A 14,265-nucleotide genomic window follows, 5' to 3' on the forward strand; every position below is an offset into this window, starting at 1 on the left:
ATTAATTACGTAAGATCTCCACTCCTGTTTGGGTGTTGTTTTACAGTGTCAGTTCTTCCTTTATCTGTTTTATAATTTTGGAAAGACAATCTTTAAAGAGAAAGACAAAATGGTATTTTTATGTAAACAAACTTAGCAAAAATCAGTGGTGAAAAAGATAAAAGACATCTAACCCGGTTAAGTTTACTTTTTCTCTCTTAACTTATTCTATTTCTTTGTAATAACAATTATAACTTATAACAACCAACAGATAACAGATGGTTAGATTTTAACCAACAGTTCACAAAATATTGAATGTCTAGACAGGGTTGGAAAATAGTGTTTCTCACATTTTTTATTGACATATTCATATTTTTGTTTGGAACTACGAAACCTTATTCACTGAACTGTAAACAAAAATCATTATCATGTCTCTGATACCATTTGTAATCTGTTGTTCCATTTAAGATATGAAAATTCCTTGTAATAGGTATACAAAGATGTTAAAATGTTAATTTCATCATTTTGTAATTTCTCTATTTGTTTGAACACTCAAAATCTATTCAAGGAGAGTCAATTATCGTAGAACCTATAGGTATAGTTGTCATTCTGACTGGTAATAGAACAGTGAGTGACATGTTATATCTTGATAAGGATCCAGATGTGGTGAGAGCGCCGCTACCCGTGTTCTACCGGCCACCGTCGACAGAACGTGACACTACCATCATGAGGCCACCGCCCAACGACGACTGCCTGCAGCCTGACTACTTGGTGCCGTTAACTACCTCGCAGTCTAGCCAACCTCTGCTGGATACCAGCAACAACAACAAGCCTGTGCCATACGCGAACGTGGCGGTAACCCAGGCCGACACTGTGCCCACTGCCGCACCTGTGGGCCCTTACATAGTGTCTACACACGCACACTCACATGCCGATCTGCCCTGTTGAGGTAAGAGAAAAAGAAATTAATTTACATTGTTTCCAAACGCATTTTTTACAATTGTTACAAAGTTAATTACAAATTTGGTCTATACTTTGTTAGTACTATTTGGTGGTTTGTATAGGGTAAAGTGTATGAGGTAAAGTGAAATGTAGGATTAAATCCTCCAAAGACAATACCGCTTTGGGTCTGTTTGTACTGCATTATAATAACTAGATGTGCGTTATGGCTTTATCTGTAGCAGTTCAAACTGTATGATTGGCAGAAACTTTTGAACTTGAGTAAAAACTGTTCCCCAAAATTGCTAAAACCTTGTTTGTCTGTATTTTAGAATAACTCTCCGAACTATACCAAACCAGTATTGTTATTAAAGGAATGACAGTTTTCACAGACTTCCTCGTTAGGCTACAAAAATAGTATTACCATCTCACAGCAAGAACCTAAAAGGTTAGACAAACTTGTATAAAGTTCCAAGTGAAAATTTTATGGTTTGGTCAAATTTTGTTTGGTTTGGTTAAAATTGTTTTGAATGTTATGGTTTAGCTATTCAATAAATAGAAGAAAAACTCAGAAGTGTTTGATTCTGTAGATTCCGTATTAATAGTATTTTCATGTTCGGTCACTATTTTTAAAATTGTAAGTACAATATTTTATAGTAAATTATTCAAACATTTAGGAACGAAATTATTTGTTAATTTCCTGTTATTATTATTAAAAAAGAAAAACCTGACAGCCAGATAAGTAGAACACAGAGGGGGGGGGGCTTGAGCAGAGTGCATAGATAAACCGCTCACAAAGAAAACTGCGCAGAAGCAAATACCTGAACAGCTGTGCGCAGGAGGGGGTCCCCTCCGGTGGAGGGAGAGTGGAGCGCAGTGTTGGGGAGTGGGACAAGCATTTGCTTGTCTCTGTTTATTAGCTGTATGGATCATGTCTTGCTTGTGGTGTTTTGTTTACACTGCAGCTACTTACCTGTTCTATAACTATATATTTTATTATGTGTAGGCCTATACAAGTGTCACAGTCTAAGCGTAAAATATTAATTAAGTAGACTCATGTAGCCATAGATATAGCCAGGGAGCTTGCATTTAAGTGTGAGGTTAGCCGCACAGTGGCAGTAGTCAGGTCAGGGAATAGAGCGAGTTGGTGAGCCCAGAGCAATGGCGGAGGCGTATTTACCCCACCCTGTGCGAACTTAAATCACCTAGTGTCTATAAGCGGTAGGGGGTATTTTCAAAACATCGGTTACTTTTTATTTTGCTGTCCAGTGTAATTAATTCTCAAGAGCAACTTGGTCAATTGTTAAAGTAAAGATTAATACAACTTTACCAATATAAATTTGTTCTTGTTCCTGATAGTGTAAATAACTCATTATTAATAAATAAATCCATATATCCAATTTTTGAGAATATTTTTGTAATAGTTTTAGATTTATTTGCTATTAGACATTTTGTAAGCTGTCAGAATATTAAGTTTTTATTAAATATTTTATTCAAAACTTTATTTTAGTGTCTATTAATATACACCTTATTTCTCTTTACCAAGCCAAATACTTGTTTAACCTATCATTAACAAGTGATATAGGTACCGTATCAACTTAAAATGTGTTTAACTAGTATAACAAATCAAATATATGTCTTCACTTACAGTTTCTCAATATGTGTAAATGATTATATATTTCCAAATAAAATTAAGACTGAAAATGCTAAACTATATTTTTATATTTTTGTATGAAATTAATAGGCTTTCTACTAATGACCTGAATTGTATAGGGACAAGGAACGAGACTGGTGGAGACAGGGTATGGTGGCCGACTCAGCCCCCTACAAACGTGCGGATGTCCGAAGATGTATTATAGCTTACCGTGGCATATATACAATACATTCTGATACCCTTGTACTAGAGATATATTTTCAGTCAATCGAGTATTTTTTGTACAAAAAAATCTTAGCGTGTAAAAAATTGGTATGCTTTTGAAGTTTGTAGAGTAGCAATGGGGTCAGGGAAGAGCTTGGAACATTTTATTATACATATATAAAAGGGTCTCGTAGATTACGAGAACCCGATTACATTCGTGTTTGACTGTTGTGTGACAGTTTTTAATTGCTTGTGTGAATATACTGAGGTTAGGATAGAGTCTTATTTTGTAGTAGATGTTGCACATAACTTTTCTATTGATTACAGGTAAATAGTTTATTGAATGTATTGAAATAAACTTATATTGCAACACATGTAAAAATACAAGCCCAACATTTTACATGTGTGTTTTTTTTTGTTGCAGTAAAAATATTCATTTATAAGACCATATATGGATTCTTTTTACAAATGAACATAAGCACAAACGTATAGGGAGAATAGGCTGATACATGCTTTTTCCTTACAATTTGGAAAAAATACAGAGAAAGGAGCTTATTTTAAACATAATCAAACAGTTTTATGGTATAGTAATTATACCTTTAAAATTATACAATACAATAAATATGTTTATTTAAATTATTCGGTTTTGCCAATTTCAATTTTTATAAGTGTTGACTTTTTATGTATTGAGAGTTATATAAAACCCTATCTTTCCTACTCTTTTTCAACCCACTTATTTAATTTTAAATGATTATAGATTATAATAATTTTTAGTTTTATATAAGTTTGGAAAAAATATAGGAAGTACTATAAGGTTTCACATGGTTTTAAGTTTTAAACAGCTTATTAAATAAGAAAAAGCTCAATCTGTATGAACTTTATGTTTTTTAAATAATCAAAACATACATTGAATGGGACATATTTCAGGATAAATATAAATTAATAATGGATATGAATAATACAACTATTAGTTTCTAAAATAAACAAAAAATATACTCAGAGAGCTCCTATACCTCTGTTTACCAAGAAATAATTGTTACTCCTAAAATTACGGTAAGCTCAGTCCTTTACAATGTTGTGATCAGAATTAAACATAGATTATATTTCTACTATTTTTAATTTTACTAAACAATAAGTTTGTATTAACTGTTAATCATGTGCTGTAACTACTTAAATTAGAAAGAGACTAAACTTGTCACTTAACAGTCAAACTGTTACCGTAGCTCATTTGGCAGTTGAGTTTTTTGTGTTCCAGTTGGTCGACATGACACGACACGATACGGCATGCAAGGTGGGAGGTCTGTGATATTACTTATAAGTTCTAGTTACTCTTAGTTATGAGCCAAGCCCTTCCCCACCAGCTGTTGAACTCGGTTCAGTTTGTAACCGCAAGGCTGGACAAGAAGCCAACGTAGCGTAATTTATGACTTTTGTACTTAACCATAAGTTGTACTTGTACAGTTAGTATGTATATTTTGGTGCATTCAGCGTGTTTGTGAGTATGAGTGTGTATGTGGTTGTTAGTAAATACAGTGCGGGGAATGCATGTATGAAATATCTATAATTATATAAATGTAATAAACACATGAACGTATAATCATTAGTGGCGGTTATATTGTGTTGTAATGATCAGAACATGTTTCATTCATATTAATGTGCTTTCTTCTAGGTTTATATTAAAACACTGATCTTTTTTAGTTTTATATTAAAAAATACTTTTATTTTTGTTTTTTAAGTCTCAACATTTTTCATGATAACGATTAATATTTGACGTCCGGTCACTCTGCCATACTGACAGAAAATCTCTACCAAACTTAGCTTTCATCTCTCCAAGACTCCTTAATTTTCATTTCTTTCTCCACTGAAACAACTTTGGAATTTTCCAGGAAACTGTCTTTGAAGGGTTTTAGTTTAGAGCATCTCATTTCAATCACTTCTGCTTCTGGAGAATATGACAATCTATTTCCATGTTGCTCTTTAACGAGGAGAGCCTCTCTTTCCAATCACCTTTTCTACTTTGGGAGAATAAGGAAATCCATTTCTACATTGCTCTTTGTCGGTTTGATAGCCTCTCATTTGAATCACTTCTGCTTCTGGAGAGTATGGCACTCTATTTTCACTTTGCTCTTTGGTTGAGGGTATCTCATTCCAATCACTTCTGCTTCTGGAGAGTATGCCAATCCATTTTCACTTTGCTCTTTAACGAATTAAGAGACTCTCTTTCCAATCACTTCTTCTGCTTCTGGAGAGTGTGCCAATCCATTTCAACTTTGCTCTTTGACAGATTGAAAGCCTCTCTTCCAGTCACCTCTTCTTCTGGAGAATATGGTGATTCATTTCCACTTTGACAGATTGAGAGGCTCTCATTCCAATCACCTCTTCTGCTTCTGATGAGTATGGTGATCCATTACTACTTTTGCTCTATATTAATAGGCTTGTATTCATTAAAAATTTACTTTATTTCTCTCGTAGTGTCATTTAGTTCCGGTTAAAATAACTATCAACAAATTTCCTTCAACATACAAAAGTTTATATTAGAAAAAATAGTCACATTTCTAAAACGTAACATAAACATACCCATCTTGATCCATGATTACACAACTTCAGAATTACAACTTATGTAAGATATATTGTTATGACCGTTACAACACAACCTACCACCATGTGATTTCAGAGTAGAGTGTCTGACTCTTGAACCTATAATACTGTATTACAACATAAAATACTATCCTGGCTCAATGTTATTATCGTTTTTGTATAGTTATTTCTCCTCCAATATAATTGGTATGTAGTTCATGTCAATAATCTTTATTTGCTCAATGGTGATGTTTTTTACATAGCTGTCCCTGTTACCTCTGGTCAGCAAGGAATCAAAAATGTCTTAAATTTCTGCCATTTTTATTGTTAAAGTAACTGATAAATTTTGTATGCATTGTACAAACTTGCTAAAATAGAGTTTATAAAAATAGTCACTTTGAATGAGTGATGCGAATGATTTTTTTAATAATATTTTTTACCATAATATATAAACATTTACTTCAGAACTCTCTTTGTAAACTTAGTGAGTTTCTTTAAAAAGTATTTCCATTTTATGAACAGAGATTTTTACTGAAATGTTATATTCATGAAATGCCTTCTTTGTAATGTCAATAGAAATTCATAATAGTTTCTAAAAAAACACTTTTACTCTTTGAAGCATGGATTTCCAAGAAAAAACCTAAAGCGTATAATTTGGTTTAGATGTTGATTTATGTGGATTAAAGACAATAACAAATCAAACAGTTATAATGAGATTTAACAAACTGCATGGTACTTATATCACAGTCATTTTGATGAAAAGTTGATAATTTAATTTCAAATCTTTATCAATTGATCACACCTCTTGTCAGTCAATAAATCGTGCTCAAGGTATTTTGATACATTTTTTATATTTGGTAAAAATATCAAATTTGATCAAATATTTAGAAATGCCCTCAAATTTGGATCAAACTGACACACCAAAATGTAATTGCATCTTTTTATGGGAATTGCTTGTTGTTTCATAAACGAAGTGTGTATGTACAAATTTTTACAAAAAGCCATAAGAGTCAGTAAATCATTAAATAGACAAAATTTTAATTGGGATCCTCTTTTAATGATGTTACTTTATTATTTGAGCAGTAATATAGTAACTGTTTATTTTTACTACATTTTTATTTGGTTTTGTAATGTTAGGTTCACAAAACTGGAAAAATCCTCTTTTTGTGATTTTATTTTTATCTCAGTAACTTCTATGTGAGCACAGCAACTTCTATGTGTCTGTCCAAAATGTATCCGACCTGCATTTATATCTTCGAACCAGAGTGCTTGAGCGGCCTCTGCAGGGTATGAGTGTAACTAGTTACCTGAATGCTGTAGTTTCTGGTTGACAACATTGGGTCGCGCACAGCATGTGTTTATGTCAAGTGTGGATTTTTCTGTTTGTCACATTTGTGTACTGTTGAAAATGACAAAAAAGAACTGATCAACGAATTTGCATCGTTTTGCTTCAATCTCTGCCAAAGTTGTACGGAGACAATGGAAATGATACAGAAGGCCTTTAGGGATGAAAGTATGGGCATAACACAGATAAAAGAATGGTATATGCAGTTCATCAAAATCTTGTGCAGCAATGTTTGGCCAAACACAAGATTGCACAACTTTGCCAGCCTCCATATAGTCCCGACATCGCTCCCTACGACTTTTGGATGTTCCAAAAATTGAAACTGGTGCTCAAAGGAAATGTGGTTTAACGAAATCGAGACGATTCAAAGTAATGCGATGCACGAGCTGAAGGCCATTCCAAAATCTACGTTTTATGACTGCTTTAAAATGTGGAAGCACAGCTGGAAGTGTGTAATAAAATGGGGCCTACTTCGAAAGATGCCACAGCCTAAAATTAAATGTATGATAAATAATGGTGTAACTTAAATCTTTCATGGCCGGAAGTATTCTTGACTACATCTGACAAAACTAACACAACTGGTGGTATTTGTAAGTGTACATCTAAATTATATCATAATTATGTTTATCAAAGTATGAAGTATAACATTTTTTTAAGGGTGCCAGATAGTACAGAGTTGCACGGTTTTACAACGATAAAATGTTCTTTTTCAATTATTACTGGTTATGCCTTAAGTAAAATCTGTCTAATTTGATAATCCGAGTTCTTATACTTTCTGATGCAGTGCTTTTTATGCTGGGTAGCATATTTATTTACAGAAATCGCGAGAAGTTGTAGTCATTATTCTGAATCCATGTTGCTGAGGTCATTTGTTAAACACACAAGTCAATTGATTTCTAATGTATGGTGTGTACATGAACACACTAATTCCCCAAGAAAAAGAATCAAGTACGAGTGGCATTAGTTACCGGTATAATTGAAAACAGAAAAAAGTTAAATGATAAATTATTTAAAAGCTCAAATCAGAGAATAAATGAAACAGAAACTATCTGTGTAAGTCCAAATCCAAACTTGTTATTCATTATAACACTGTGCATCTGCTCTGGGGAGATGAGTTAGCCCTCTGGAAATGCAAGCAAAGGACAATCTTCAACTATTTGATGCATCTGTCTTGAGTTTTAGCTCCGCAGTCACGAGATTGAATGGAATCCTGTCCCCACCTAACCTTCCAAGTCCCACTGCTACCCTTATCAGTATGAAATCTATGAACTAAAGTCTGTTCTCTCTGAGGCAGTTGCACACTATCCACTATTTCCGTTGGATTGGAATGAAGAAGTTATGTCTGCCATCAAACGCCACACAAAATGTTAACCAGGCGTTTTTGCATGAAAACTCATTCCTCTTTAGGTGACTGATAGCCTGTGGGTGATAGACATGAATGTCTGGACTTTTATGAAACCTCTATCATGTGGAAGATCCCGTCAGATATACAATTTGGGGTTTGATCAGATCTAGTCATATTTTCTTAGCAAGGTCTTTTTATGGCATATAGCAGGGGAGCAATGTTACTAAGTTACAGGAGTCAAAGAAGAGGAGTCGTAGTCAGAGTGCCTCTTACTGTCCTTATAACCCTGTTAAGTTGTACTTCAACTCTTCTAGTATGCCAAATGTTTAGCCAGGAGGAAGTACAGTATTCAGGTGTGAAGTAGAGCTGAGATAGACTTCCTCCAGACAATGTCATAAGCCACTGTAAGATTAAAGATGAAAATTTAAAACAGAAGCCTTTCTACAGAAGCAGCTTACATCACAAATTTAAAAGTGCTACTGGTTAATAGCTTTTTAACTGGTTCTGGCTCTTTGTCTGATATCAACACTGCAATTACATATTTTCAAAGATTTAGATAGCTTGCCGATTGCTAGAATTTTGTTATAGACAGTCAAGAACTAAGTTCTTACTTTTGGGCAGTGTTCTTCAGTAATTTTGGAAAAATTCCATTCATTCCAGGCCTTTTTTCCAGTAACAAAGCTGTGATTGGCACCTCCAGCTCTTACAAAGTAAAGTTCGGGAACCTCCAAGGAAGCTTGTTGACTCCTCTTTATGTCATGAAGGTTGTGGTAACCATATCTGTCAATAGGTTGGCATTTAATGTTCTATAGAGCAAAAGCACACTTTGTTATACCACCAGGTCAATTGGGTTATGATAGTGCAATTTTAGCAAACGGTTTCCCAGTGGAAAGTTTCCCCAATAGAAACCAAGATCTGGGTTAAAAAAACAGAACCCTTGTCCATTTCCGTCCTACGGCAGTAACAATCACTCTAAAGATCTGCTGTATTGCCAGTCTGTTTGAAGCCTTGGAGAATGGTATATGAATTGATGCAATAATTATAATAAATGAGTGGAAATTATCCACAGAGTAATACTTGAAACCATTAATTATCAGAAGTGAATCTCAAATTAACTAACGGAGGAGGATACTACTAACTAACGGAAAAGGGTTTCTTGTTAATTCATATCCCCACATTTAAAAAATCTCACTTTCCATTCTATTGACAAAACATATATGTATTAAAGTGAAGCGTATGAAATGGTGCTAAACAGATAGTAAAATTCATCACAATAGTGTTTCATTATTTAAGTTACCATTTTGAAGGTTTCTACAGTATATTATGTTTGAGACTCTGGGTTCCAAACACTATAATATTATGAAAATCTGATTATTTGTTGTAGTAATCTGAATACAAATTACCTAATTAGTTGATCATTAAAGTTAATTTTTATCTTTTAATATGCATTATTGTTGTAAATAAAAATTGTAGATATGTATATTTATTTAAACACTTGCATTTGCTTTATCCACTTGTTTTTGATGTTTTTATAAAGTAAATATTTCAATAGTGATAGTACCGTTATTATTTAAAGTTAGTTTAAATATTTTATTGTAGCGATTTATCATATAATTAATTATTTATATACAAATAAATAAAATAATCTGTTAAACTCTGTAAATGTTTATATAAGTTACAACTTGTTGGAACCGTGTAAAAATAATTAAAAATGGTTGTGTATTAAAAATGTTTTATTGGCAAAGGTATTTTATGCTTCTAGTCTTGGTTCTTGTACTGTACATGGCTAGTGATAAATTATTAGAATAGTACAAAATGTGATGTAATGTTTTATTTTGTGTATTTATTTTTTCTCAAGTTCCTTTTATGATTCATTTCAATCATAAAAGTTTTTAAAAGCTTTGATAATATTGTTGTTACTTATGGATATTGGAGTTAAATATTGAAAGGTGGTCACAACTGTATTTGTATTTAATTACAAGTACAAATATGTAATATCTGGCGAGAGCTTGCACCTATTTTGAAACATTGCAGGAACGTAATTGCTCACTATCAATATTTTATCATTTGTGGTTAAGCTTAAGGAAACTTTTTTTAAATATAGTCCTTCAACCCTTCCAGTATCAGTGGTTATACAGCATTTTTTTTAATGTGTTTCCTTGCAAGTGTTTTTTAACTGTATTTGTCGGTAATACCTAATGCCCCACTTGAACAAACAATCTTGAAGTCCTAGATAAATTTTTGTGATTAGTTGTAAATTTTTAATAAATTGGTTTAACATTTTTGTTATTATTTTATAAACATATCTAAAAATGTATATAATCATTTTAACGATCAGAAATATTAACTTGTGGAAGAATGTTTTATTAAATTCTTTATATAATAATGCTAGTAAAAATGAGTTCATAGTAGCCTATTATACAGGGTGGTGCATATGTCAGTTTTCCCAGAAGATAAATTTAAATGTGTTATAGGTTAATTGAATATAAGTCAATTTGTTTAATAAAATTAATGATATTAAACTACTTGCATATTACCATACAATGTTATAGCAATTGTTCAAAATGTCCACCTTGATTTTATATACACTTCATACAAGTACTAAGAACAGAATCAAACATTTTTAGCAATAAAGGATTATCGTTATTAACAAGTTTTAATGCATTTCTAATTAGGTTTCTGAGTTCGCCAAGATTTTGCGGTTATGAAGCATACACAGCCTCCTTTATAATACCCCACAATGAAAAATCACATGTGGTCGGTCAGGTCTGGCGAGCGCGTAAGCCAATCGATTGTACCACGGCGACCAAACCCATTCATTAAACGTGTTTAAAAAATATCAAACTTGGATACCGAAATGTGCTGGGGCACCATCTTGTTTCCAGATGAGGGAATGAATATTGAAAACAGGATTGTTTCTGAGCTCGAGAACTACTACTTCTTGCAGCAACTGTAACTTTCTGAGTTAACATTTTCTTGAAGAAAATAAGGACCTAATAGGGACGCAGTACTGGAAATATACCTCCCGATACCATAACACCAGACACATTGAGTTCTGCTTTGATTACGTTATGAGGATTTACATCCAACCAGTACATGCAGTTATGCGGATTAACGCGTGCATTTAGTTTGAAACATCGCACCACAAAATTGATTGCAAGAAATCTGGATCAGCCTCTGAGCGGCTCACAGAATTCTAATCGCCTATCGGAATCATACTCGTGAAGCGCTTGGAATAAAGATGAACAGTATGTCTTAAATTTTAATTGCTTTAACATTCTTTGCACGCTTCTTGATATTTCTAGTTCAGCAGATGCCTAACGAGTCGATTTATTGGGACTGGCTACAAATGCTTGACCAACTACCTGCAGGTTTGCTTTGTTGCAAATTGATCGTGGATGACCACACTTCGGAGATTTAAAACGCTTCCTGTGTTTTCAAATTTCTCATTTAACTCCCGCATATACATACTGTCGAGTGGGTATCGCGACACCTGAATATTTACCACCAAATTCTTAAATTATTATAGCAGTATTTTTATTATGCTTCAACCACAACTGAAGAATATAAACTCGGTATTGGGTTGTAAACATTTAAAAAACAAACAAATCAATACACAATTCTATTGATTTATTTTAACTCCCGAGTGCTGTAAAACAATAAATAATTGTATAGGTTTTCTGTTGAAAAGTGCTACACGACCATATATATTGTAGCATGTAATTCATCCAAAATATCTGTTTAATGCATATTTAAAAACTAAATGATTAGATATTACACAGACAAAGGATATCATTGACTAGATATTGCTGCATGGTATTTTTGTGCATATAGCACATGGATATATGACAGTGCCCAATGCTTTAAACAAAGTTATCTTCTTTTCAGTTTCATTTTAAATACTCTGTGAATTTTTACCTCTTCCCACAAAAATACATTAACCATTGAGTTTTTCGTCATATTTTACAATATTCAAGAGCCCACACATGAACTAATGCTGCCTATTTTGTGATTAAGGCAGGTAAGAGGCCAGATGTTAAGAACAAGGGCCAAAATATACTAGATCACAAGTTACGGCCATTTATTTTCAAAAAGAGGTATAATAAATAATGAAAATGCAATTAAAAGTCAAAGGTGCAAACTCTCACACTGCAATCGTTACAAGAAATTTTATTTTATTACATTTTATATAACACACATGTATTAATTTAAACTAAATTTATACTCCTGACATTGTATGTTATGTTATTCTATCGAAGTCAAATAAAATGTATATGTATGCTGTAATTTTTGTCTACTATTTGTAAGTTTTAATTTTGAAATAAAAATGATACTTAAGAATGTCAAACTTGTATTCCTTGCTGATAAAGGCTCAAAATGTTAATAATTCCTTTGTGCAATAAAGCTAAGGGTTGGTTGCTTTGGTTCAGTTTTAGGCCCTGTGTTTCTGTGTTGCTTGCGCAACCATATTGTGGGTTGTATTCCAATGTGTTTTGTTTGATAACAGTCAATAAAGTATATACATATAACTCTGTTGTCTTCATTCTTACCAGATAGTTTGTAATATTATATACGTACAGCTATTATCTAATGTTCCAATCAATAACAGACAAGGAAACAAAAAGAAAATTGTGCCAAAATGTGAAAAAAATACTTGACTGCTTGAATAGATATTTAAATGTAACATCTAGCAAACCCTGGAAAGCAACTACAAAATATTGCTAGTTTGAAACTATGATACATATCTAGCTACAGAACACGTTGTTAAACTATTAAACATCTCTAGCTATATTATATGTTGTTTACGCATTCACTGCGACACTAGTCATGTACCGATTTCTGGACAGTCGGGAAAGTAGCATTGTGCATATGCCCACAACCACAGTTCACAATTGGAGAACAATACATTTTATTGGAACATAATTACATTGGTTGTCATTCATTATTTTGGGTTATAACAGTTAGTTATATTGTTGGGTGGAATTTTATTTTTGAGATGTTCAAAGAATAAATGTTCTGGTAAAGTCATTGTTTAATAATACTGATAGATTTTCAAGCTTCCGCCTAACTCTCCATATGTTAAAAAGTACAAGTATTTTGTAGACGTTTTCTGCAGGAAGAATTTCATATAGTCCTGATACAGAAGCACTAGATTTGTAAGGTTGGGGTATCAGGGCTTTCTATGAAAGGATTTAAACTTGTTAGCACCATGTCTATAATGCCAGAGCATGTAAGTTTACTTCTGTAAGCAATAAAGTGAACAGTAATCCTGTTCTGGAATTTTGCTCCAGGGATCTTTTCACCGTCAGACTAATTGGGATTGATACTGGACGAATCTTCATGCCTTCATCATCATATCTTCCATATAATGATGTGGATTCCACACCCTCCAAAGAGTTGGCTGCTATGGTGAATCATGCTGGGAGGAGTGGTATGTAATTGGAGATTGTCTGAGATGCTAACGCGCATGGTAAGGTGTGGGGGTGCTAACACAAATAGCAGAAATAAGTCGCTCCTGGAATATCTAATATCCCGTTGCCTAGTGACTGCAAATGTGGCTCCTACATTTTGAATGCAGACACGAAGAGAGGTGATATATGTGACCATGATGGCGGAGGGTATGGTTAACTAAATACACGGCTGGCATGTGTCTGACGAACCTTCCCTCTTTGACCTTGTTCACATCTGCTTCAAAATTGGAGACCTAGAACTTGAAAAAGTATAGTATGGTAGTCCGAGAAAAACAAACTGTGTATTATACAAGGAAAATCTAATGGCACAACTAGAATCTGATGATAGCAACTGGAAATGGATTTACAATACAACCCGGGTGGACAAATCCGCCGACAGTTAGACTTGTGCGATTGTGGGTTCATTTGGTCTCAGTTGACCTGTTATTAACAAGAGGAGATCAAAAGTAACTTGTTGAAGTTCTGATCTGGCCTCTTTGAGAAATAGAGTCAGGGGTTTATTCAGGAGAACAAAAACTTGGTAGATCAACCATTTTTACACTGTAAAATCATAAGGTTCGTACGGCTAAGAGATTTTCCTGGAAGAAACTCTGCACTGACATCGATAATATACAGGGTTGCGCAAGACTTCAAAAGCTATTAGTAAAAGTCAATATCTCGCTACTTAATGGTCTCAAATACGATCAAGGCAGATATATTACTGATCCGGAAGGAGTTCTAAAAGTTATGATGGGAAAGCACATTTCAGACT

General features: G+C 33.5%; 1 protein-coding gene across 1 annotated transcript in view; it reads left to right on the top strand.

The window, feature by feature from the left end:
- LOC124364390 (leukocyte tyrosine kinase receptor-like) overlaps positions 1–12,572 on the top strand; it is a 151,069-nt gene extending 138,497 nt beyond the window's left edge. Inside the window, 2 exon segments of the mRNA XM_046819825.1 lie at positions 634–928; positions 2,692–12,572. Coding sequence (XP_046675781.1) covers positions 634–927 — 294 coding nt within the window. The 3' untranslated portion in view covers position 928; positions 2,692–12,572.
- Positions 12,573–14,265: the final 1,693 nt, after the last annotated feature.

Source organism: Homalodisca vitripennis, chromosome 6 (assembly GCF_021130785.1).
Source record: "Homalodisca vitripennis isolate AUS2020 chromosome 6, UT_GWSS_2.1, whole genome shotgun sequence".
Taxonomy (NCBI): Eukaryota; Metazoa; Arthropoda; class Insecta; order Hemiptera; family Cicadellidae; genus Homalodisca; species Homalodisca vitripennis.